The sequence below is a fragment of the Triplophysa dalaica genome, chromosome 12 (genome assembly GCF_015846415.1).
Source record: "Triplophysa dalaica isolate WHDGS20190420 chromosome 12, ASM1584641v1, whole genome shotgun sequence".
NCBI classification, from domain to species: Eukaryota; Metazoa; Chordata; class Actinopteri; order Cypriniformes; family Nemacheilidae; genus Triplophysa; species Triplophysa dalaica.
The window spans coordinates 731,993-756,846 of record NC_079553.1 but is presented as its reverse complement, the minus strand read 5'-3'; the positions used below and the strand labels follow the sequence as shown (position 1 = coordinate 756,846).

General features: G+C 40.2%; 1 protein-coding gene across 1 annotated transcript in view; it reads left to right on the top strand.

The window, feature by feature from the left end:
- The first annotated feature begins 215 nt into the window (after positions 1-215).
- The window catches only part of LOC130432411 (zinc finger protein 236-like), a 30,306-nt gene continuing 5,667 nt past the window's right edge, over positions 216-24,854 (top strand). Inside the window, exons 1-23 of the mRNA XM_056761752.1 lie at positions 216-400; positions 1,872-1,999; positions 3,101-3,265; positions 3,561-3,739; positions 9,660-9,787; positions 9,949-10,121; positions 11,506-11,631; positions 11,700-11,861; positions 12,170-12,368; positions 13,743-14,015; positions 14,788-14,991; positions 16,035-16,167; positions 17,398-17,658; positions 18,143-18,303; positions 18,431-18,532; positions 18,835-18,974; positions 20,634-20,734; positions 20,975-21,126; positions 21,208-21,390; positions 21,633-21,924; positions 22,801-22,904; positions 23,973-24,386; positions 24,512-24,657. Of these exons, the coding sequence (XP_056617730.1) occupies positions 349-400; positions 1,872-1,999; positions 3,101-3,265; positions 3,561-3,739; positions 9,660-9,787; positions 9,949-10,121; positions 11,506-11,631; positions 11,700-11,861; positions 12,170-12,368; positions 13,743-14,015; positions 14,788-14,991; positions 16,035-16,167; positions 17,398-17,658; positions 18,143-18,303; positions 18,431-18,532; positions 18,835-18,974; positions 20,634-20,734; positions 20,975-21,126; positions 21,208-21,390; positions 21,633-21,924; positions 22,801-22,904; positions 23,973-24,386; positions 24,512-24,657 (3,978 nt within the window). The 5' untranslated portion in view covers positions 216-348. The remainder of the gene's footprint in view (positions 401-1,871; positions 2,000-3,100; positions 3,266-3,560; positions 3,740-9,659; positions 9,788-9,948; positions 10,122-11,505; positions 11,632-11,699; positions 11,862-12,169; positions 12,369-13,742; positions 14,016-14,787; positions 14,992-16,034; positions 16,168-17,397; positions 17,659-18,142; positions 18,304-18,430; positions 18,533-18,834; positions 18,975-20,633; positions 20,735-20,974; positions 21,127-21,207; positions 21,391-21,632; positions 21,925-22,800; positions 22,905-23,972; positions 24,387-24,511; positions 24,658-24,854) is intronic.

Genomic DNA, 24,854 nt, shown 5'->3' with positions numbered 1-24,854 from the left:
TGTGAAGTGTTCTAATACGTGTTGTGCAGTGGATGTTAGTCCCAGAGACAATTCTAGGGCAATTCTTTTTTTTACAATTCGAGGGTAAGGAACTAAATGTATAGTACACTTCTTGTGACTTTTAATATTATTTTACTGCGATTCTAACGAACGAATGTAAACATATCACTCTTCCACCCGTTCAAGCACAGCGGAATTCGTCTTCTTCGCATGAAACAGCTGCCCGGAAGCGTTGGAAATGGCCGCCGAGTGTGATGACTTTTCTTAGAGGGACTTTGTCTCGGCCTACCGCAGACGCCATTTTAAAATCCAGCTCGTTCACAGTACACCCGCTCTGAAACTGGAACTATGCCGCGGGGCCGGCCGCGAAAACAAAGGATTAAAGCTGAAAGCGAAATCGGTAAAGTCAGTTGTAATCTCAAAAATAAAAACTTCACACCGCGAGCTATTTCCTATGGTCTGTAGTGCATGAATAAATGGCGCAGAAGTTGAGAGAAACCCACTTGAAGCGCGTGTATATAGTCCCCGGATATAGTGCTGCGTGTGTCTTTGTGCTGTTGGAGGAGTGATTGCGGCGGAATGATATTAATATCTGTCGTGTGCTGCTGTGTTTCACTCTAGTGATTGTCATTGAGTTCAGTTAGTGATGCTGTAACGTTCACGAGCTGTGTTTAATATCCACTGGCGCGCGCTGTCAGTGTTGTTTATTCTTCCTTACATCTGTCAGGTGGGGCACAACTTGTCTGGTCGTTAGTTAACATTTATTTGTTGCTATTCTGGAGGTTGACAAGGATCTAACTGAGACTTACAGGATTTACTCTGGTACACTGTGGTAATGCCATTCCCTGTGGTCCCCCAAATGTGTATTTCATAGAGAATATATGCAGTTCTAACTGTTAGTTGCTAGTTTGATGGTCTTACGTGTTGTTCAGCTGCTCTAATTGGTATTTGATAATTACCAACAGTCCGAACTGTTGAAATAAGTTTCATCCAAGACCATCAATGTGGGCTGAATGCACACCGAATATTATATCTTTTATTTTACAAACTTTATCAGGTCCTCTCAATGTGACTAATACTTCTTTTATGTTGACAAAATAAACTTTTTATTCAACTGTATTTAAAATGTTGTCATTTGGTAAAGCACATTAATTCATTTAAAAACAAGTTTATTCAAATGATTAACTACATTGTTTAAAGTCCCCGTGAATCCCAAGTGCCGATCATCATCTTCGATGTTCTGACATTGTGGTCTTGTTGATGTGAACTTGTCCACCTTTTTCACAAGACGTGAAATTACCCATGATGCTTTAGTATTTGCGTGAGATGATGCTGAAGACTTCCGGTTTGCCGCATGATCGCATTAGTTAGAAATGACAAAATAAGCTTGAGCACTCTTAAACGGTCGTTGTATTACTTTTGTGTCATTTAAACGGCATAACGTCAAAGAACAGTATCTAAACTATTTCACAGTGGCCACACGTACAGGAGTTTTGAACTTAAACCGTAGAAAACGACTTTATGTTCCTCACTATACAAAGTTAGACAGTGAAATCCACTGAGATGATGACATGAAACTCTGGCCTGCAGTCACATATGTTGATATATCTTAAAGCCCCAGTGAAATCGAAATCAATGGTTTTTCTTTTGTTAAAAATAAGTCAGCAAAATTGACAGTATGGCATTTGCGCTTAAAAAAATCTGGAAATTTCATGACATCGTCAAAGTTGTCAAAGAACTCATCAAAGTTCTTGTCCAATCTGAAACCATTTTCACATGTGAAGACTTCATGTATAAAATGATTGAACTGTTGTTCACTTTGTCACACTGATTGTGTTTCTCTTTACTTCTTTAACATATGATGCCTGCAGATGGAGGTGAGGAGGCTGGCACAGAGAGCCAGAAACATGTGGAGCACAAATGTAATATTTGTTCCCAAAGTTTTCCCACAGAAAGTAAACTTCAGAGGCATCTGCGAGACCATGAAGTCAATGATAAGGCAAGACATCAGACACCTCACCATAAACCTTCTCTTTATAACTGAAGGTCGGCCAGTAGGGCTGTCCCTTACAGGCAACTATGAGTTATTCCATTAGAAGACACTGATTCAAACATATTTTCTTATCATTTCAAACGCATATACGCACCACGCTAATCACTTTACATGGATATTCATTCTAAAACTACTGTTAACTTGGGCTAAAGGTAAAGAACTATAAGCATATTTAAATGTTTATTTTTCAAAGGGTGGAAGAGTAACATGGTGGCGAATAAAATGAGGAATGGCATCCCATGTCTGCCCCAGCGGATTGCATTATGTGTGCGCTTGAGCACTTAATTTATATTCTAAAGGCTCATTATAATGGTTTTGTGCATGTCTGTAACACAGAACAATGTAAGCAATGTAACATAAAACATGTTTCTCATCAATAAAGCTTAAACCGTCATCTGATGTCCCCATTCCCCATGTATATAGATTTTTTTATTATTAGCATAAACATGCGAATCGTCGACTAATGGTCTAAATGAACGACTTAAAAAATCTCTAGTCGAGGGAAGCCCTATCGGCCAGTATTTCTTTTAGGGCTTTCAAGCTTTTTTGGCTGCTGAAGTAAAAGCAAAGTACTATATTTAATGATGCTCTATAATTACAAAACAATTTCAGTCCAGTTTATTTAATTTCCTCAAATACACAGTATTTCAAAGCATCTTATCATGGGGCCACTTAAAAACTCCCCAGTGGGCAAGCCAATGGTGATAAGACAACTAAATTGGCAGCTAGAAAACACTGCAACAAATCTCACCAAATGAGGAATGAAAACAAATTTCCGAAAGGTGCTAGTAATGAACTGTTTTCATGGGGAGAGGAAGAATCTTTTAACGGCTTGTGGTTTGCCTTAAAAATGTCTTTGTACTGAAGTCTCTAGTCATATCAGTATCAGTGTTGGGTGTAACAAGTTACTAAGTAATTAGTTACTGTAATTTAATTACTTTTCCTTTTACAAATTACAAATATTTTTATAAAGTTATGAATTGTTCTTGTGTTGTGGGGGCAGTTTTGTCTTTGATGAAATCTGTTCTTCATTTTTTCTGGCTGTAGCCGTATCGCTGCGACCAGTGTCCAGCGTCATATAATGTGGAGAACAATCTTGGCCTTCATAAATCCACTCACACCACCAGTAACCCCAAGTGCCCAGTGTGCAACAAGAAGTTCTCCAGAGTGGCCAGTCTGAAAGCACATGTCATGGTTCATGAGAAAGAAGAGGTCAGACAACTTTCCATATTTTAGAAAAACATTTCTCTTGTTATGTTAAAGCTGTAGTCTGTAACCTTTATCAGTTAAAAAGAAAAATACGTCAGCGGACCCCCTAATGATAAAGAGAAGAACGTAAAGTATCCTGAAATTTAGTTTTGAACACAGGTGGCGATAGAGAAGCAAAGTTACTGATTGCAGCTTTAAATGATGGGAAATAACCTAATAACCTCCTGTAGAAAATTTGAACAATTCTTTTTTCATCTCTCGCCCTCCCTTCAGTAATGTTTTTCTTCTGTATTGACAGAATTTCCTCTGCTCTGAGTGTGGAGATGAGTTCATCCTGCAAAGTCAGCTGTCTCTGCACCTGGAGGAACATCGCCAAGAACTCAATGGAACAAAGTTATACACCTGCAGAACCTGCAGTAAAGAGTTCACATCACACAACCAGTTGAAGGAGCACGTGAAAAGTCATTTGAAGATCAGGTGAGGTCACGCTGGGACTGAACACTCAATGCTGTTGTCTGTGGTTCATTGAAGGAATAGTTCACGAGAAATGAATGAATCACTCCAGTCTTGTTTATGGCACAGGGCTGCGTTGCCAGATAATGATGGATCTTTGCAATTTTTCGAATGTTCGTCATAGTTTCATGTGCGTTTCCCAAAAATGGTGCACTGGAAGGGATACTTCACCCAAAAACCCATAGTTTCCTCACCTTCGAGTTGTTCCAAATGTGTATAAATGTCTTTGTTCTCATGAACAAAGAGAAAGATATTTGGAAGAATGCTCATAACCAGACATATTTTGCCCCCCATTGACTCCCATGGTAGGAAAAAATACTTTATCATTTTGTTTGTTGTGTTGAACACTAAATAGGATATTTTGAAAAATGTAGGACAGCAGACAGTTCTGAGTCACTTTTCACTACCATTTGTATTTTTTCCTCCTATGGGAATCACTTTAAGTAGTCAAGTGTAATTCATCTGATTGTTAAGGAGACATTTGTCAGGTCTTTACACCTCCAGAAGGAGTGCTTCACTGGCTGTCTTGCTCTTGCTCAAAGTGGTTGTTTTTAATGTAGACACACAACAATCACGATCACAACGAGCTGAGACCTTCTCTGTCTTCCCGGCGTGTCTACACAACAGTGAAATGAAGCAAAGCAAAGCTAATACTCATCTCTTCTACGTTTACTGTTAGTCCAAAATGCAGCCGCTCAACATTTGACTGGGACTAAAAAAGTGTGAGCACATTACCCCAGTGTTAGCTTCTCTACACAGGCTTCCTCGTCGTTTCAGGATTGACTTTAAGATTTTATTATTTGCTTTTAAGATTAAATGGGCTAGCGCCTGTCTATTTATCTTAGCATTTAAATGTACACGTACATGTTAAACCACTGAGGTCGAGCAATCAGATGCTTCTTGATGTTCTGAGAACCAGGTTAAGAAATAAAGGTGACAGTGCTTTTCAGTTGTGGCACCAAATTTGTGGAATGGTTTACCTGACTGCTCAGACTGTTGGAATTTTTAAGTCATAACTTAAGACACACCTGTATTCTTTGGCTTTTATATCAGGCTGAGCGGAGACATTGTGATGTTTTATTTATAAATATATATATATATATATATATATATATATATATATATTTATATTATTATATAATTTTTTTCATTGTATTGGTGTTGCTCGAGTGTGATTGCCTTTGGACATTGTCAAGCACTTTGGTTTTTAAATGTGATATATAAATAAAATTGACCTTGAACTTAGCAAAGGAATTTTGGTGCTAGACTAGCATTCAAATTGATCCTTTACATAAACTTATCTCATGATGCTTAGCATCGGCTGCCTGTGCCTTTTAGAAAGGAGAAGATAACGGCGTGACCTCCTCTTTGATATTAATCCTTGCTAGTGGAAAGCAAATGAAACGCGCTTTCCCTGAAAATCCCTGCCACCTGCTATTTTTATTTGTTGAAAAAGCATTCGGACGGAAAAACATTTTTCCGGTTGTTCTGTGTTCTCGTTTCATCAATATTTGTAAATTATTTAAGTTATTTTCTTGCCTGTTTATTTTAAGCTTTGAATTGACATTATTTTAGTCTTTGTCCAAAACGCTGCAGGTTCGTGAAAATGTTATAATATATGAATGCAGGTGCTTGTTGATTTATTCGTTATGCTGCTGTTTGCATGTTAAATTAAACCTGTGAAAATAATAATGTATTTTTAACATGTCACAGACCCTCATCAACTGTAGCTGTGTCTCATGTGAAGTCTGCGTCCTCCGGAGGACGTTTTCGAAATGAGACGCAACATGTTTTTTTATTTAATTCCAATTTAATATTAAAATCTTAATCAGTAAACGGTTAATGTTCGGATAATGATTGTCAGTTCTCGGTTAGGGAAATGAACCGATTTGAGCATCCCTACTCCCTACACAAAACACATGATTCAACTCATCAGCTTTAATTATTGATGCATTTGTTGAATCAGGAGTATTAGGGAGACAACTAAAATATCTAAAGAATGTTGGTCCCCATGCCCCGGCAGTACCCGTTCACTTGTGCAGATTAACAGACAATGGCCTGTCCATATGGACAATAGAATGAAAGTCTGATTAGACGATGAGATGTTGACCAGATGCAGGGGTCTAAATCACCTGTGGTTTTCAGCATGGACAGTTTGTTGGACTTCTATACAAGGTGTGTATATATATTTCATCTTTAACCTATTGCAGGAAAAAAGTAAAATCAGAATAGCACAGTTCACATGATGTTAACTCTTATTAAAAGTAACATGATGTAGATTGTGATTTAGTTTCAGTTATGTTTTCCCGTTTTTTAACAGGTCGGGTCTGTGGGCGCCGTCAACACTGGTAGTCCCGTGGACAGTCTCCAAACTTTTTTAATTTACACTTTATTCATCCAGAGTCATTTCAACAGGCCTTGGGCCTGCTGCCACACTTCAGCTGGAAGAAAATATTTTAGTCCGACAAGAGGCTAGTTAGATCACATCACACCACTAACAAGATGGTGAGCTGTTTCTTTATGTTTGCTTGGTGGAAGATGAGACAGCAAAGTCAAGATGAGAAGACGGAGGTGTAGCAGGTTTTACACCAGACAATAGTACGTTTCTGTCTGCGTTCTGAGCAATTTTAAGGTTTCGAGCTTCAAGGTTTTTCCATTCTGTTTACTTTGTAGATAAAACGTGACACAACATGCCATTAAACTACAGATTCTGCACACTGTTCGTAAAGAAATTGAAAACCACTGTCAGTGCGACATTTATTTGTTGTTTTTAATTGCAGGTAGGCAGCACGGGTCTGTAAAAATGTATGTGTGGTGTGTTATATTATCGGTATAAAATGCACTTTGTACTCTATGTCTGATATTTGAAAAATATGTCTTTTGAAAAATAAAAACTTTCTAATGACAATGAGATCATTTTGTTGCATTTTATATTTATTAGAAATACAAAGTCATTTGTTTAATATTTATTAAATTGTGTTGTTTTAAGTTAAACCCCTTTTTTAGAAGTTCCACACATATCATAAAGAAGAGAATATTTTACTTATTATTTTCTATATCATTTAATATATAATATAATATATAGAGTAGTTGCCAAAAGAATTGTCAGTGACATAAATTTTGTGTTTTGCAAAGTTTGCTGCGTCTGTATTTGTAGATTATGTTTCCACATGTTTCAATTCCATTACTGGAAAACAATGATCAACATATTTTAAGTTTTAAATGTTCTATCGTCTGTCTATTTTTGTGAGCTTTTGAATGTACACGTATATGTTAAACCACTTGGGTCGGGCAATCAATGATCAACATATTTTAAGATTTAAATGCGTCTATTGGTAAAAGCATAATATATGCCAAGTCAATATTTACAGTGTTGGGGCTTGTTTTTCATGACCTCTATGATTCGTGCCGGCCTTCTGGATATTAGCTTCTGGAACCAGGCACTAATCTGGACTTATTAGTGCTCTGAGTTGATCACAATTTGGAGAATTAGAGAGAAGGTACAACATGTGATCTGTACGGCTCCTGTGAAGTTATTAGCACGACTGCTGTCCCTGCAGTGCGGGCAGGTCGTCATTAAAGACTGCTTTAGGATTTTTGGTTGTCTTGCTTGGTGTTATGGTCGCTGAGCCATGTTGAATTTGTGCTACTTCACTTCAATTTCACTTTTTATTTATAAAGCGCTTTTTAACCGCACCTGCAAACCAAAGTGCTGTACAATCAAGAAACACTTCATTGAAATGTTTAAAAACAATTCCCACATTAAAACAACACACAGCTGAAACACGCATCCTACTAACAAGAAATAGTTTTGATAGGCTTAGTACTTCATAGACTGAGAGCAGTTGTGTTGTATTTGCTCCTAAAACTTGACTGCTTGTCATTCATTAGGTTGTCATTAGAGTGGAAGGTAACACAGGTGTTCGAAAATGACTTGCTAAAGTTTTTTTGTATATTATGATATGTGATTAGATAATGTGAACTGCAGGGTGTATTTCATGTGAATTGATGAAATATGTACCTTAACACTTTTTAAAGCGCAGTGTTTTATTAATATTCAAGAGTTATTTTAAACTATATATATATATACATACAGTTGAAAGAAAAAGTATGTGAACCCTTTGGGCTTACTTGGATTTCTTCATAAATTGGTCATAAAATGTGTTCTGATCTTCATCCAAGTCACAACAATAGAGAAACACAGTCTGCTTAAACTAATAGCGCACAAACATTATACGTTTTCATGTTTTTATTGAACACAACATGTAAACATTCATAGTGCAGGGTGGAAAAAGTATGTGAACCTTTGGGTTTAATAACTGGTTGACCCTCCTTTGGCAGCAATAACCTCAACCAAACGTTTCCTATAGTTGCAGATCAGACCTGCACAACGGTCAGGAGAAATTTTGGACCATTCCTCTTTACAAAAGTGTTTCAGTTCAGCGATATTCTTGGGATGTCTGGTGTGAATCGCTCTCTTGAGGTCATGCCACAGCATCTCAATCGGGTTGAGGTCAGGACTCTGACTGGGCCACTCCAGAAGGCGTATTTTCTTCTGTTGAAGCCATTCTGTTGTTGATTTACTTCTATGCTTTGGGTCGTTGTCCTGTTGCATCGTCCATCCTCTGTTAAGCTTCAGTTGGCGGACAGATGGTCTGAAGTTTTCCTGCAAAATGTCTTGATAAACTTTGGAATTCATTTTTCCATCGATGACAGTAATCCGTCCAGGGCCTGAGGCCCCAAACCATGATGCCCCCTCCATCATATTTCACAGTTGGGATGAGGTTTTGATGTTGGTGTGCTGTGCCTTTTGTTCTCCACACATAGCGTTGTGTGTTCTTTCCAAACAACTCAATTTTGGTTTCATCTGTCCACAGAATGTTTTGCCAGTAGTGCTGTGGAACATCCAGGTGCTCTTTTGCAAACTTCAAACGTGCTGCAATGTTTTTTTTGGACAGCAGTGGCTTCCTCCGTGGTGTCCTCCCATGAAGTCCATTCTTGTTTAATGTTTTCCTTATTGTAGATTTGTCAACAAAAATGTTAGCATGTGCCAGAGATTTCTGTAAGTGTTTAGCTGACACTCTAGGATTCTTCTTCACCTCATTGAGCATTCTGCGCTGTGCTCTTGCAGTCATCTTTACAGGACGACCACGCCTAGGGAGTGTAGCAACAGTGCTGAACTTTCTCCATTTGTAGACAATCTGTCTTAACGTGGACACATGGACATCAAGGCTTTTAGATATACTTCTGTAGCCCTTTCCAGCTTTATGTAAGTCAACAATTCTTGATCGTAGGTCTTCTGAGAGCTCTTTTGTGCGAGGCATGGTTCACATCAGACATCGCTTCTTCAGAACAGCAAACTCAAAACTGGTGTGTGTTTTTTATTGGACAGGCCAGCTTTAATCAACACATCCAATCTCATCACATTGATTGGACCCCAGGTTGGCTGACTCCTGGCTCCAATTAGCTCTTGGAGAAGTCCTTACCCCTAGGGTTTCACATACTTTTTCCACCCTGCACTATGAATGTTTACATGTTGTGTTCAATAAAAACATGAAAACGTATAATGTTTGTGCGGTATTAGTTTAAGCAGACTGTGTTTCTCTATTGTTGTGACTTAGATGAAGATCAGAACACATTTTATGACCAATTTATGAAGAAATCCAAGTAAGCCCAAAGGGTTCACATACTTTTTCTTTCAACTGTATATATATATATATATTTCTACCTTTATTTTATAAACCTGACCTGGGCATATTCTTGACGGGTTTCATGAGATTTGTACATTTTTGTTTAAATATGAGGTGAATTTGGATAGGTAGTATACTCTGTCTGTACCCAACTCTGATGTTCTGTATTTTTTGATCTTATCGCCCTCTTTAAGGCCTATTATATCAAGTTCAAGGAACTACAAAAACATTGATCGGAGAGGATTCAAGAACATTTGCCAGCACTGTGGGAAGACGTTTAAGAAACCCAGTCAGCTTGTTCGACACGCACGCATTCACACAGGTAAACAGGCACAAACGCAATGCAAAATTTCTGTTAAAATGACAGATTTGAATTGTGCTGTCACCTACGGTATTCTTTTGTGATTGTGTGTTGTCGTCTTGATTTAAGCAATGTTTTATATAAGCATTAGAAGGCAATGACTGTGTGTGTATGCTGTACAGGTGAGAGGCCATATATGTGCACTCACTGTGGAAAGGCCTTCAACCAGAAGGTAGTGCTGCAGACACACATGGTGCGACACACCGGAGAAAAGCCTTACATGTGTTCGTTGTGTCCCGCCTCCTTCTCTCAGAAAGGAAATCTGCACTCTCATATTCAACGAGTTCACTCTCAGGTAACACCTGGTCCTTTATCCTTCATAAGTTCATCTGTTTCACACATTTATTCGTAATCCGTAAGACTTTGTGAAAAAGTTACACTCGTGTTAACCTCAGGGTTGACAGACAAAAACAGTAACGTCAACTCTGTTATACCCTGCGTATGATTTTAAAGGGCTGGTTTATCACTATGACTTTCTTTTGGGAAACATGAAAGGGGGTGTCTGATCATTTCTGATTTCTATATCTTTTCTACTCTGTCTATATAAAAAAATGTTTTAGCTCTGTACACTGTAGTAGGCTTTGTGAGACGTGTTTTTATTGCACTTGCGCTTTTTGTTCACCCAATTTCTTTTATTGCTTACCCAACTTGTAAGTCCCTTTGGATAAAAGTGTCTGCTAAATGACTAAATGTAAATGTGTTTGAAATAATCTTCACATTCTCCAAAAACAACCATATAAGCACAATATATAAACAGTCTGAAAAGACATAAACATATTGTGAGCTAATGTTAGCTGCTTTTACCTGTCATCTCTTTTTGCACATTGTGTTAGTCTTGATAATTTGCAGATTTTTCCAACTGCAAAAAACTCGCTCTTCTGTTTGTAAATTAAACATCCAGATTACATCTCTGTTAATACAACAAAACAAAACGTCTCAGATCCTAGCGTCTTTCACTGGTTTATGTTTCTTATATGTCGTGCGGTTGGCCAGTTTATGTCACTTCCTAGGTCCTAATGCTGATGCTAATACAACCAGAAAGATGACACAAGAAAAAAAATGGTCACACTTCAGTATAAGTGGAAATTCAGCTATTAACAAACCATTAACTATGACTTTTTCTCCAATTAATTCCTAATAATAGTTAGTAAGGTAGTTATTAGGTTTAGATATTGGGTAGGATTATGAATGTAGAGTATGATCATGCAGAATATTTGCATAAGTACTAATAAACAACCAATATGCCAATAATAGGCATGCTAACAACTAATTAATAGTGAGAATTGGCCCCTATTCTGAAGTGTTACCAAAAAATGTATCTGGGGAAAGATAGACCTTGTTACTGGTTCTCAGTGTTGGGGAATAGCTAGCTAAAAGTAGCGGTGCTGCTAACTTCATTTATTTATTACGTTTCAGTCGTTTGAACGTAGCTCGGTTACATTTGAAACAGTGTGGCTTTTCCTGCAGTTCAATTGTATGTCAGTTAAAGACATACTTTAAAAACAAATGCTTAGGGAGGTCTGTGGAATAAGTTAAAATGAATCGTGTTAAATTCATCTTACCAGTCACTAGGATCATTTATTTGTACATCTTAGTAATGAATGAAAAGTTGAATAGTGTGTAGATATGTTATATACCGCAGAGGCCATTTTGACGACGGTGAAACTCTCTGTTTTCAGGCAGCCGGTGTTCCGCTGTTTCCCTGTATGGACTGTAGTTGCGTCTATAAAAAGCTTGGAAGCCTCAATGCTCACATCAGCAAAATGCACATATCAGTGATGGAAGTGGAGGAGCCAGCAACACAGGTGACGATATCCTCCTGTGAAGAGCGCAGCGTATCTTGTGAAGTGTGATGCTGATGCTCTGTTTTCAGAAGGGGGACCCAAGTGTTGGTCAGGGTGGTGAGGGGACGGAGGGAGTGACGGATGTGATCCAGCAGCTGCTGGAGTTGTCTGACCATGTGGCGGCAGACGGCGCTCAGGACCCTCCCACTGGACAGACTATCGAGACAAGCATCAACCAGGACATCCTCCAGGTAACTATTAAACTACATCCTGCAGGCTATTTATATGGAGATGCTATTTATTTATTCCATGACTGCAGAGTGGCAGTGTGCCTTTATTCTGTTTATGAAATTGCATTGAAATAAGCTTCAGTGATGTCATAGATACAACTGTGGCTATGACTATGAAAAAATCCTCTAGATCCAAAGTTTGCAGACCAGTTAACCAGTTCTTTCATTAGGTCTCACTAGATCTCTCTTCATCGGGAAATGACATTTGTAAGTCTATACTCTACGTGATTTTCAACACTTCGCAGCATTGAAGGTGTGTTTTTCCTCAGCAAGCTCTGGAAAACAGTGGACTGACCGAGATTCCAGTCAAGCCTGACGCTCAGAGTAGCACCGGACAGCAGAGCGATGCAGGGGGTCCGACCGCAAACTCAGCAGATGATGGATCAACCACCACAAAAATACTTATGACGGACACTGTTGTGAAAAAGGAGAGGAGAAGCATCATCAAGAAGCCTCCACAGATGCTAGGTTAACAAACTAAAATCACATTGTTATTATCTCCTTTATCTTCTTGAAAAGGGCTTTGTACACCGCGCTTAACCCTGGGTTATCCTTGCTTTAAAGGTCCAATTTTTCATTTTTTAAATGATCCATTGATAGAAACACGATATAATATACATAACTATGTCTTAAGAGGTGTAGAAAGTGCTGACACAATGAAGCGTTATGTTTGAATTATCTTAGAATGAGCTATTTATGTCTAGATACACCGCGGGTCCCCTTGCATGAAATTTGCTGTGTTCTGTCAGCCACCGTTTCGAAAGGGAGGGTCGGAGTGTGTGCTTGGTTTCAACTCGCAATGTTGCCGCTAGATTTTACTGACCGGACTTTTAAACTGGAAATGTTTTAAACTTCAAAAATCCTCCCCAGCGTTCCTAATTTGCCCCGTCAGTGTTACTAAGCAAGTCTTTCATTAGCTGTAGAGCATATTTATTCCTGGTCACTTCATGCGCATTCTCTGATCGGATAGCAATCTTATTGATTAAAATTGATGCAGTCATGGCCACATAAATGTGTCTTAGCTGAAAGGATATGAATCAGATCTTCTATTCGCACGCAAAATGTAAATTTAAAAGGGGTCATCTGCCACGAAAATGTGTTTTTCTGTGTCTTTGTTATAAGTTGCCCATGCATTTATTAGACATGTAAAATTACAACAAATGAAAGTGTGGGAAGAAAAGATGCATTCTATCTAAAAGTGAATGCTCACTGAGACCTGCCTGAAACACCTCGTGTAAGCACACCCACACAAATCTACATCAGTTGGTGGTCTGATTTGACTAAGACCGCCCAAATGTATACTCAAGTAAGGTGGTGTACCTCTCAGAACAATTGAAGAGGAACCTGATGTTCCAAAAATGATAAGAGGCGTTACGTTTCTCTCACACGCTTGCAGTATTCCACCAATCACTACACACTGGTGAACTGACCAATCAGAGCACACCTCGCTTTTCAGAGCCATGAGCTTTGTTCAAAATCTGCACGTTTCAGAGAGGCGGAGCAAAGAGGAGATACAAACATGCAAGATGTGTCGAACATACAGCAATTTTGAACCTTATTTCGTCTTTAAACAGTGCATTACATCTAAAACAAACCATAATATTCCTTTTAGCCGTGTCATATCACCCCTTAACTCTTTATTTCTGCTGAATTGAAATGACAGGCAAAGTTGTTTTGCTTTATTTAGTTCTGCAAATGCAGTCGTGTGTAAAAAGGGATGAAAAATGCTGATCATAACATTTTACAATATAATAATATTCCATCCGATGTTCTGACAGCTAGGTGTTGTTAAGGCGTCTCTATGCAGGATTGCCGATTGATTTCTTTTGCATTTGTTGTCAGGTACCATCAGGCAGGAGAATGGTGTGAGATGGCATGGCTGTCCATACTGCTTAAAAGAGTTCAAGAAACCCAGTGATCTGGTGCGTCATATCCGCATTCACACTCATGAGAAACCCTACAAGTGCAAGCAGTGCTTCCGTGCATTTGCTGTCAAGAGCACTCTGACGGCACACATGAAGATCCACACGGGCATCAAAGCGTTTGAGTGTCAGTACTGCATGAAATTCTTCTCTACGTCTGGGAGCATGAAAGTTCATCAGCGTCTACACACTGGTGAGTACCAGTGCTCTTTCTGTCCCGTGCAACAGCTCATTTGAAGAAACTGTTTACCCTGTGCTTGCCTCACGTGTCACTGGGTGCTTTCTTAAAAAAGTGGTCTATAAAGGGGTCTAAAAACTAACCAAATCTAGTCAATAGCTGGGTTCCCATCCAAAGTTGCACATTTAGCTTGTGCACATAATTGGAATATCGCGCAAAACATTACAAATAAGCACCGTTTCCAAACTTCAGAAGAACTAGTCAACCATCACTTCCTTATAAACTGGCACTAGATATCAGTAGCCGCGAGAAGCCGCTGAATATAATCATTTTAGTATACAATACTAAGGAAACGCAATAAAGGCGGTGTTTTTGTGGATGCCTGCTGTTATAGAAACACAGTTCTGGGAGATCATTACAGAAATACTTTGAGGACTTTGCTTAGATGTTTAAGAATGACCATAACAAGATTTCTGATGCTGTGTAAGATCAGTACCCTGGTTAGTCAAGTTACACGGTCTCATAGTGCAGTTAGGTGACTTTTTGGGGGAATTCATTTTGCAAATGCGTTTCCATCGCTCGGGCACAATTGAGAGCAACCGGCCTAAACGCGAGTTCGCTTTAATAGAACGTTCCCACCAAACACGCTTCGCGAACGAATCACGCTATTCGCGCCTAGTTGGATGCTTGAACATTTGAGTATCCTCGCTTTTTTCGCACTTCATCACATCATCAAGTGTCTGCTTTAAACCAGCCTGATGCTTGACTGTGTTTTTCCTTTGCCTAGGTCTGCGGCCTTTTCCTTGCCCCCATTGTGAAAAGTACTTCCGTACATCAGGCCACAGGAAAACACACATTGCCTCTCATTTTAAGAGTGTACACCACAAAAAGCACAAATGCCCAAGAAAGCCTCACAAAAGCAGACTGTCCAGAAGTAATCTGCCTCTGTCTGATATTCCTCTGCAGGAGCCAATACTCATCACAGACATGGGTAAGAAACATTCATGTGTGTGTTTGCTCTTTAAAGCTGCAAATAGTTAAAGTACATAAAATAATTCTGTTGTAAACTGTCTGCTCACCTGCTCTAATTCACATCAGTATGCTTATAAATCAGGGATAATACACGGCTAGACATGCATTAAAGGATTTTACTGAACGACGTGGAGACAAAGAACCACCCGACCCCAAGTGGAGGGTGGCTGCCTCCGCGATGTGCATTAAAATCCTATAATGCACGGCGAGCTGTTTTTAGTATCCCGCTTATACTATGGTGATTTGCCAAAGTTATAGCTTTTATTGATGTTTACGGTGTCATTTTAGGTCAAACAGGTCAAAATGATTACGGTTATTTTGTCAGGTAATCAAACTGTCTGGTGCTACCTGTGCGTTAAAGGCTTTTAATGCACACCTTCCAGCCAATCATAATCCAGTATTCAAACAGAAAAAGATCAAATGATATATGAGTTGTCTTACCGGATATGCCGATAGAAAAGCACAAGTGTAATAATGTTTTGATTGTCAAGACACTTCGCAACTTCTTGTCAGCTACCAGTCAAGTATTAGCAGACTGTTTCTCTAATATCTGCTAACACTTCAATTCAAGAATGTCTAAAGTAGTTAATCAAAATAAAGTGTGACTGGCAAACAGTACAGATTAATAAATGAAACGTCCTGAAGTTTGTTTTTCTGTTTTCTTCGGTCAAAAGTAGTGAAGGAAGCACATGGATGCTCGGCCTGCTAAACATGAATAGTTGTGTTAGTATTATGACTAAAATACTGTTCTGGTTTAAAGCAGGTGTCAAAGCAGGCATGTTCTGAAAAGCCGTAGTAATCATCTGACTGTCACGGCTTAAAACTTGACATTCCCCTTATGAAGATTTGCTTTTGTGTTACTGCTCTAAAGACAACGACAGACATAACTTGTTTTTCCATGTCAAGATCATTTCTCTTTCATTTGTTTAATGAATCTACATGCAGTAGAGATTTGAGGTGTATGATAAGTGTGACGGAGGTGTAATTGGTCATTGATCGCAGGGCTTCTGCAGAACCAGAACTCGCGGGCCGCCCTGCAGCAGTATCTGGACATTGTGGAGAACGAGCGGCCGTATAAGTGTGGATTCTGCAGCAAAGCTTACAAGAAGTCAAGCCACCTTAAACAGCACATCAGGTGAAAGTTACCGCACAACATATTATAAATATCCATGTTTGGCTCAATCTGTATTTCAAACCAAACCTCAGTGCCATTTATAACTATTTCACGAACTGGTTCATTCGTATGGTCCGCTTAAGCCAATGACACTTAGGTTTGGAGATGGTATTAAGAAGTGTTAAGTTGCGACTAACTTCATAAACTTGTTAGGAGTTCACCATAGCTCTTCATAGTTTTAAAATACGGGAAAATGTTGTAAAAGTTTTGAAAATGCACCGAAGATGTAAACAGATGGACAGATGTTTTGTTGTGGTCTCCTTCTTCTTAAGATTTGAACATATTTAGTTTTTGAACGCGAGTTGTCTCCTCTTGCTTAAAGGGGTGATATGACACAGCTAAAACGAACATCATGGTTATTTTTTTGATATAATGCAATGTGTAAATACTATTTATGGTTCATAAACGCTGTATTTTCCACACCGTGCATGTTTATATCTCCTCTTTGCTCCGCCTCTCTGGATTTTGAGCTAAGCTCTGATTGCCTGGTTCTCCAGTGTGTAGTTATTGGTGGAATACTGCAAGCGTGTGAGAGAAATGTAACGCCTCTGACCATAAATGGAACATCAGGTTCCTCTTCAATCGTACTGACAGGTACACCACCTTACTTGAGTTTACATTTGGGCGGTCTTAGTCACATCAGACCATCAACTGATGTAGATTTGTGGGGGTGTGGTTACACAAGGTGTTTCAGACAGGTTCCAACACTTTCATTTCTGCAAATTTACGTGTTTGATAAATGCATGGACAACTTATAACAAAGACACAGAAAAACATGTTTTCTCACCATGTGACCCCTTTAAAGTTCAAAATCTTTTACAGCTTTACGCAGGAATTTGAGTTGAGAAATATGCGAGAAAATGCTTCATATGCATTTGCAGCTCCCTGTGCACGCCTCGAGAGACAGAACCAGTCGTGCTAGAGTGGATTCACTCGTGCCGATTATAAAATGACAGTTCTAAAGAAAGTCAAAAGTATTGAAATATTACTTCTGGATTAATTCACACTGCAAATATGCTGGAGCACGGAGTGAACCACACCTTCTCATTAACATCCTGCGATCCGCCATCCCTTCCTTTCTCAAGCTTGACACAGCTGAGGTTTTGATCAAATATGCTGTCTCTGTGTAAAGGGAGTGAAAGAGGTTTGGAAAAGCATTCTCCAGCACTCATGCGTTCCTCTGTCCTGCAGGTCGCACACTGGAGAGCGGCCGTACAAGTGCCTGCAGTGCAGTAAGGGCTTCGCGTCCTCAGGCGTGCTTAAGGCTCACATCCGCACCCACTCCGGCCTCAAAGCCTTTAAGTGTCTTCTGTGTGACACCACATTCACCACCAGCGGCAGCCTGCGACGTCACATGACCACGCACAGCGACATACGACCCTACATGTGCCCGTACTGCCAGAAGACCTTCAAATCCTCCCCCAACTGCAGAAAGCACATGAAAACACACAGGTGAAAATAGACGGTTTGGTCTTAAAGGGACAGTTCACCCAAAAATGAAAATTCTCTCATCGTTTACTCACCTTCCAGTTGTTCCAAATGTGAATAAATGTCTTTGATGAACATAGAGAAAGATATTTGGAAGAATGCCCCCAAGACAGATCTTGACTCCCATTGACTCTCATAGTAGGAAAACCAGAACGGTTTGCTTTCTTACATTCTTCAAAATATCTTCTTTTGTGTTCCATAGAAAAAAATAATAATAAAGTATTTGTTCCTACTATGGGAGTCAATCAGTCTTGGGGACATTCTTCCAAATATCTTTCTCTATGTTCATCAGAACAGAGACAGTTATACACCTGTTGGTCTTATTCCCTGAGCATTGCACCCAGCACATCATATTGAAGACAAAATTTCAAATGGACGGGACCAGTGCATAAAAGGATCCGGCTTTTCTGTCGACTCACTGTCAGCGTGTCGTGTGGTTTGTTGTCAGATACGAGTTGGCTCAACAGTTGCAGCAGCAGCCGAGCTCGAGTGACATGCAGCCCGCAGTCGTGGTGTCCGCAGAGTCACAGAGCATGCTGGAGGTGGTGGGAGACGGCCAGCAAGTGTCCCTGTCCGCACCGCTGGAGGAGGACGCCCTTCAGGACCCGGGTGAGCGTGACTGAACTTACATTTGTGGTAACACACCAAGATGCATTTGGTAGTATGTTTGTTTGCGCTCACTCATTCACTTGAAGCTATGGTTGATGTCCGCTGCCTGTCATGTGTTTATCTCCAGAATCATTTGTGAGCGCCCAGCATGCCCTTCCTCAGCACATGAGTCAGTTTGAGACCCCAGCGCTGCCTCAGCCAGCCTATGAGCAGTCGGCGCTCGCTCCAGGTAACGAACGCTCTCGCTTCTCCACAGAACTACTCACAGGAGGCCAACGCTGCAATACGTTAGTAAATGTAAACCGAGTCAGTCCTGAAGGCTTTCACACTGGCTGTTTAGTATGAAAAAAGCACAGATAACATCAAGAGGGTGATTTGAGTTTAATTGCAATAAAGCCGTCCTGTGATTGGCTCGAGTGTGGTTGCAGGTTATGTTAGTTGTGTGGCGTCTTCCTCGTGTCCTACGAATGCTGATCTAATGAAAGCAGCGCTAGTGTGTTATTGAATTGTGGACTGTGTTCTCTTTCGCAGGTTTCACCATAGCTGAAGGATTTACCCAGCAGGGTCATTTCACAACAGTTCAACAGCTTCAGGACTCGAGCACACTGGAGTCTCAGGCACTGACCTCCAGCTACCACCCTCCCAACCTCCTGCACGTGACACACTCTGAGGTACACACACACAGAACACACACAATTGATATTGACATTGTACACAGCACAAAAATGCAGCATGGACGTTGCCGGTATTGTTTCTGGAATACTCGCGCATGTCTGCAGACTGAATGCATAATATGCATGTGTATGGCGTCGTTGTTTTTGGAAGAGTTTTTATGCAGAGATGACCACGACATCGTTTTTCAGAATCTTGCATTTTTAATACCAGTTTGTACGGCAGTTTCGTGTTAATGAACAGCCAAAACGCATCAAACGTTTTTGGTTAAGTGTTGAAAACTTATTTGTGTAAACAGCCCAGAGCGCAATGCTTAGGGAGTTTTTTGCTAAGTGATTCAAATTTTTACTGGCCCTGCCAAAATCTTCACTAGTCCCACCACAAAAGAGTATTAAATAATATCTAGTTATTTGTTAGTTATTTTTACCTAATTACTTTACCGTAATTTTAATAAGAAAGGGTATGACGCCATGAAAACCATTAGCATAACTCAAAACTTCAGATATTTTTGAAGACAACTAATCAGTGAGTAATAAAACAATATTAAGTAATCAAAGTATGTGCAACAGCACAGATAAATGTTATAAAGCAAACATACAAATAATCAGGTGTTTTAGGTTGGTCTAATAATAGTAGATATCATGTATACTTTATAGTCTTCACTGTATTCAATATAATACTGATTTAACCTTACTAAAGTTAAAATTGAATCAGTGAAGAGCAGTTAGGGTCTTTTGTCTGCGTTCTATGTTGTGTGATGAACAAAACTGAGACGTTTATAATGGTGCTGCCCCTTTAAGAGATGCACGGGTCTCATATAATGTAACACGCGTCTTGTTTCCACATGCGTTTTTTTCTCATAAGACATAATTGATTACTTTTACAAGCACACTTCATCATTTTGTGTTGATATGTCTGATTAAGAGTTAGATGAAGTGAAAGAGAACTGAATTCAGTATTTTGCCTGTTCTCTGATGTGCACGTATTTCAAACAGCACATGAGAACTGAATCCAGTCCTCTGTTCCATCTTCCGTGAAATATTTGAATAGGCAAGTCTTAAAAACGTACAATTGATCATTTCTCATGACGCTACAGAACTGGCCCGATCGGGTAAGTGACAGTTCTCTCAACTGGCCAGAGGATCTCCCATACTGCCCCCGGGCTATCGGCCAGTCCTTTGTGTCCAGTTTAATGAAAGGGAAAAACCCCTTTTTACTTACAGAAATGAACATTCTGTCATTATTCACTCAACCTCAAGTTATTCCAAACCTGTAATGTCTTTGTCTTTGATGAACACAAAGAAAGATATTTGGAAGAATTTTAGCGACTGACATTTGTGCGACATCATTGTTTGCACCCAGAATTGTTAGCGGTTCTTCAAATTATTTTCTTAGTATTTGTTCAGAACACATCATACAATCTTTTTTTTACCAAGATTAGTCAATGGTTCCCGCGAAATCTCATTTTCTAACTTTCTTCATTGTGTTCAACCAAAAATAAATTTCTACAGGTTTAGAACAACTCGAGGGTCAGTAAATCATGACAGAACTTTATGTCTTGTGTGAATTGTGGCTTCAATTGAAATAACGTCCTGTGATCCAGACGGTCACTCTGTCGATACTCGCTCATGTGTGTCTTTCTGTCCGTGTGCTTTCAGACCAGCGCTTTACTGCAAGAGGCGACTCAAGATGAAATACAGCTGGCCATACAGACACAAGACTTCCAGAACGAGGACGAGAACAACAAGAGGGTCTATCAGTAAGAGTTCAGATGTTCCATATTCTCTAATAAGTGTCTTTCAGGATGTCTTTCAGGGTACAGCGTGCAGAAGATTAATCATTGCAGTAATGTCAGTAATGTGTCTTTATGTGTGAAACATCTGCTACGCATTCCTGAAATCCGGCTTTTGGATAATGTCTCTTCCGGTTTAGACATGTTTGTTTATTTTTGCCATGGTTACGATGTCACCTCCAGATGTTTTTGGTTGGATCTTTCTAGGTGCAATATGTGTGATAAGAGCTTTAAGAAGTCCAGTCACCTGAAGCAGCATGTGCGCTCTCACACGGGCGAGAAACCGTACCGCTGTCATCTCTGTGGGAGGAGCTTCGTGTCCGCCGGAGTTCTCAAATCGCACCTGAACACGCACACAGGTGTGAACCAGCCAGACAGACCGATCTCAGGATGTGCTCAAGCCCTGTCACACCATCTTACCCTCGCTCTTCTCCTCGCAGGATTGAAGGCGTACAAATGTAACATCTGTGAAGCCTCTTTCACCACCAACGGCAGTCTGAACCGACACATGATCATCCATCTGAACGCCAAGCCCTTCAAGTGTAGCATGTGCGAGGAGAGCTTCCGTACGGTCATGCTGCGCAGGAAACACATGAAGCTCCTGCACACTGTAGGGTCCAGAGGTAACGCCCATCACTCCACACCTCCAGTTCATATTCACTGGTCAAATATACACCGATGACCCCCTAAAACTTGTTTGTGAGTGCCACAAATAATCTAGAACGATTTTTTACTGACTGAATGTGATCTCTAAAACACACACAAGGTTATTTATAATAATCATATTTTTCACCTTTACATTTTGGATGCCAACATGTATGAGTGCAGTTGTTCGACCTCAACTATATTCCATTGATGTGCACAGTTCTGGAGGCGGATGAGGCCGGCGAGGACGATGATGATTCAGATCGCTCAGGGTTAAAGAGAGGTCGCACCGGCATCATCACGTTAACAGAAGAGCAGACAGCGGAGCTGGCAAATAGAGACCCCGGGGACGAGGCATCCCTGTCAGAGAAGGTTCTGGCCCAGACCGCCGCTGAACGAGATCGAATCAGTGAAGTTAAAGATAAATGTGTGGAGCTCAACGTGGAGCCAAAATTTGCCAACCGCTGCCAGTACTGCCCGAAGAGCTTCAAGAAGCCCAGTGACCTGGTGAGGTAATCACTTTACTGCCTGATGTTCTGTACGGTGAACTACACCAGCGTGTGGAGGTCAGCCAATGGGAACACACCTTGTTTACATCCAGATAGAGACTCTTGAAGACCTTGGAGATTAGTAATGTCAGGGAGGGTACTGTACAAATGACTCTCATTACTTTCTATCTCCTACATCAACTTTGATGAGTTAAGTGAATCATATATAGACATCAAACGGCTCTTTTAATTCATTCAAATGAATAATATAAAATATATAATATAAATAATAATATATGACATATTTATTTTATATAATATATATATATTTAATAAAATAAAACTACATAAAGTAGTTAAAGCTATTAACTGACCACATTATTACAAATGTCAGAATTATACAGTAGAGCACAGATTTAGTTAGACTTTTTATATCAATTTGACTATTGCACACACATGCGTTACACAGTTATTAGTTTAATTACATCAGAAGTAACTGTAATTCAATTATAGAAAAAAGTAATCCCTTACTTTACTTTTTTAAACCCCAAATAAAGACTTATTATCTTGTATTCAGATTTTAATCAAAATAGAGTTATTCAATGCTGAAACATCATCGTGGGCTTATTTTTCTGATGTTTCATTGCATTTTTGAACCATTTCATAAAATGACACAAAATCTGTACCCCCGTATGCCTCTTTGGCCCCCCCTGGGAACCACGGCCACTGTTTGAGAACCACTGATTTGGACGATATAAATTTGTTGGTGTTCATGAGGTGGGAGAGTTTCGATCGTGTGCTTTTCTTGAATCAAGCACAAGTGTGTTGAAGTTCAGCAGTCTCTAGTGTGCTGCAGTACATTGATGACGATTGGTGTGTCCTGTCTTGTGCTGTTTCCAGACACATCCGAATTCACACGGGCGAGAAACCGTATAAGTGCGATGAGTGTGGCAAGTCTTTCACTGTGAAATCCACGCTGGACTGTCATGTAAAGACACACTCAGGTAAGGGCGCTTCTTACGGTGTAGTTTATGCAACAGGAAGTTCCAGTCAGTTTGATCAACGTTTGAAATGAACTAATGAAAATAACTCATTTTCACCTGTCTGATCAAACATGGCATTGTAAACATCAATAACAGCTTTAACTTGGACAATGATGATGGTATAAGCGGGATAATCCACGGCTAGCTGTTCTTTAAGTAAGTGATAATGTACAGGCAGCCGGTTGTTATAGCAAAATCCCCGACAGTGTGATCAGGTTTTGAAGCAGTGGGTCTTGTCACACTGAAGGGGTTTATTTCACCATAACAGCCGGCTGCTTGTACATTATCACACTTATTACACGGCTAACTGCCACATGAGAAAAAAACTGGACATTAAATGTGAATTTGAAATATTTGATTAGCTCATTTTTATAGAGGAAAAGCCGTTTAGTTTCGGTTTTAAAGTAAGAAACGACGTTCAAACGTCACGAACAGGCAAATTGGTTTAATCATTTGTAAATATAATGTCATGTATGTTATTAAAAGACAGATTTATAATTAATTTTTCTGTAATAGTAAACTGCACCTCTCAAAATGATTTGCAGCTTTCAGGTTACAGGGTGTTATTAGTTTTGAGCGTTTGTTATGTGAAAATAACAACCCTTGGAATGTCGCGACTGGCCAATCAGAATCAAGCATTCATATGAGCCGAGTAATAAAAGATTTTAATGCAAGACATGGAGGCCAAAGACCACTTGACATCGAGTCGTGGATTATCCCCTAAATTACATTTATATTGTGTTGTAGACATGATGAAAAGTGTTATAAATACAAGCTAAATTCATCATGAGAATTTTTTATATTTTCTAAAGTGTAACACTATAAACAATATGTTTTATACAAACTGTAAATACACGTCTTGACATGCATGTTGTCTGTTGGTTCAGTTTAACTCAGAACACTATATTAAACATCCAAATGTCAAACTTTCAAAGCCAAATGTCCAGATGAACACACTCGCTCTCCCTGTGGATGCTGTGTGTGTGTGTGTGTATGTGTGCGTGTGTGTGTGTGCGTGTGTGTGTGCAGGTCAGAAGCTGTTTAGCTGTCACATGTGCAACACCTCCTTCTCCACCAAGGGCAGTCTGAAGGTCCACATGCGCTTACACACGGGCTCCAAACCCTTCAAGTGCCCTCTCTGTGACCTTCGCTTCCGTACATCCGGCCACCGCAAGACCCACATTGAGTGTCACGTCCGACCCTCTGATCGTAAGGCCAAGCGGATCTCCAGCACCGAGCTGCAGGGAGGAGCAGATAACCACAGTGGTCCTCAGGAGCAGCACTCCTCCGCAGACGCTCAGCCTACATTGGGATTATTACAGACCAGCAGCACAGATCCTAACATCTACATCCACGGAAACCCAGTGCTCACCGGCCAGTTTGATTCAAGCCTGCTACAGCAGGGGCTGGTGGGACAGGCCATACTGCCTGCCACTGTTTCAGGTACTTCTAGTCACTCTTGTCGTCTAATCCAGAATCCACGTGTGAATGAGGGGGGCGAATAAGAAGGGGAGTTTGTTCAAACCTAAGTCATGTTTTCTTTATTGTCTGTTTCTTTGTTGACCCAGCTGGCGGCGAACTGACTGTCTCTCTGACGGAGGGTCTTGCTACACTGGAAGGAATTCACTTGCAACTCACGTCGGGTAATCTGGTGTGTCCAAACGTGCAGATCTCTGGGATTGACCCCAGCAACATCAACAACATCACGCTGCAGGTGACCGAGCGTCTCCGCTCCGAGAGAGCTTGTTACGCGTTGTAGTGGAGTAGGCGGGGCGGGACTGTGGTTCGAGACCGGTGAGTAATTGTTAATGAGCGCCAGCTGTGCGCGCACCGGTCTCGTTACACGGAGGAGATCGGGAGCATTTAAGAGACGAGCGACCGGACCGTCGATGAAAGAAGACCGGGTCCGAA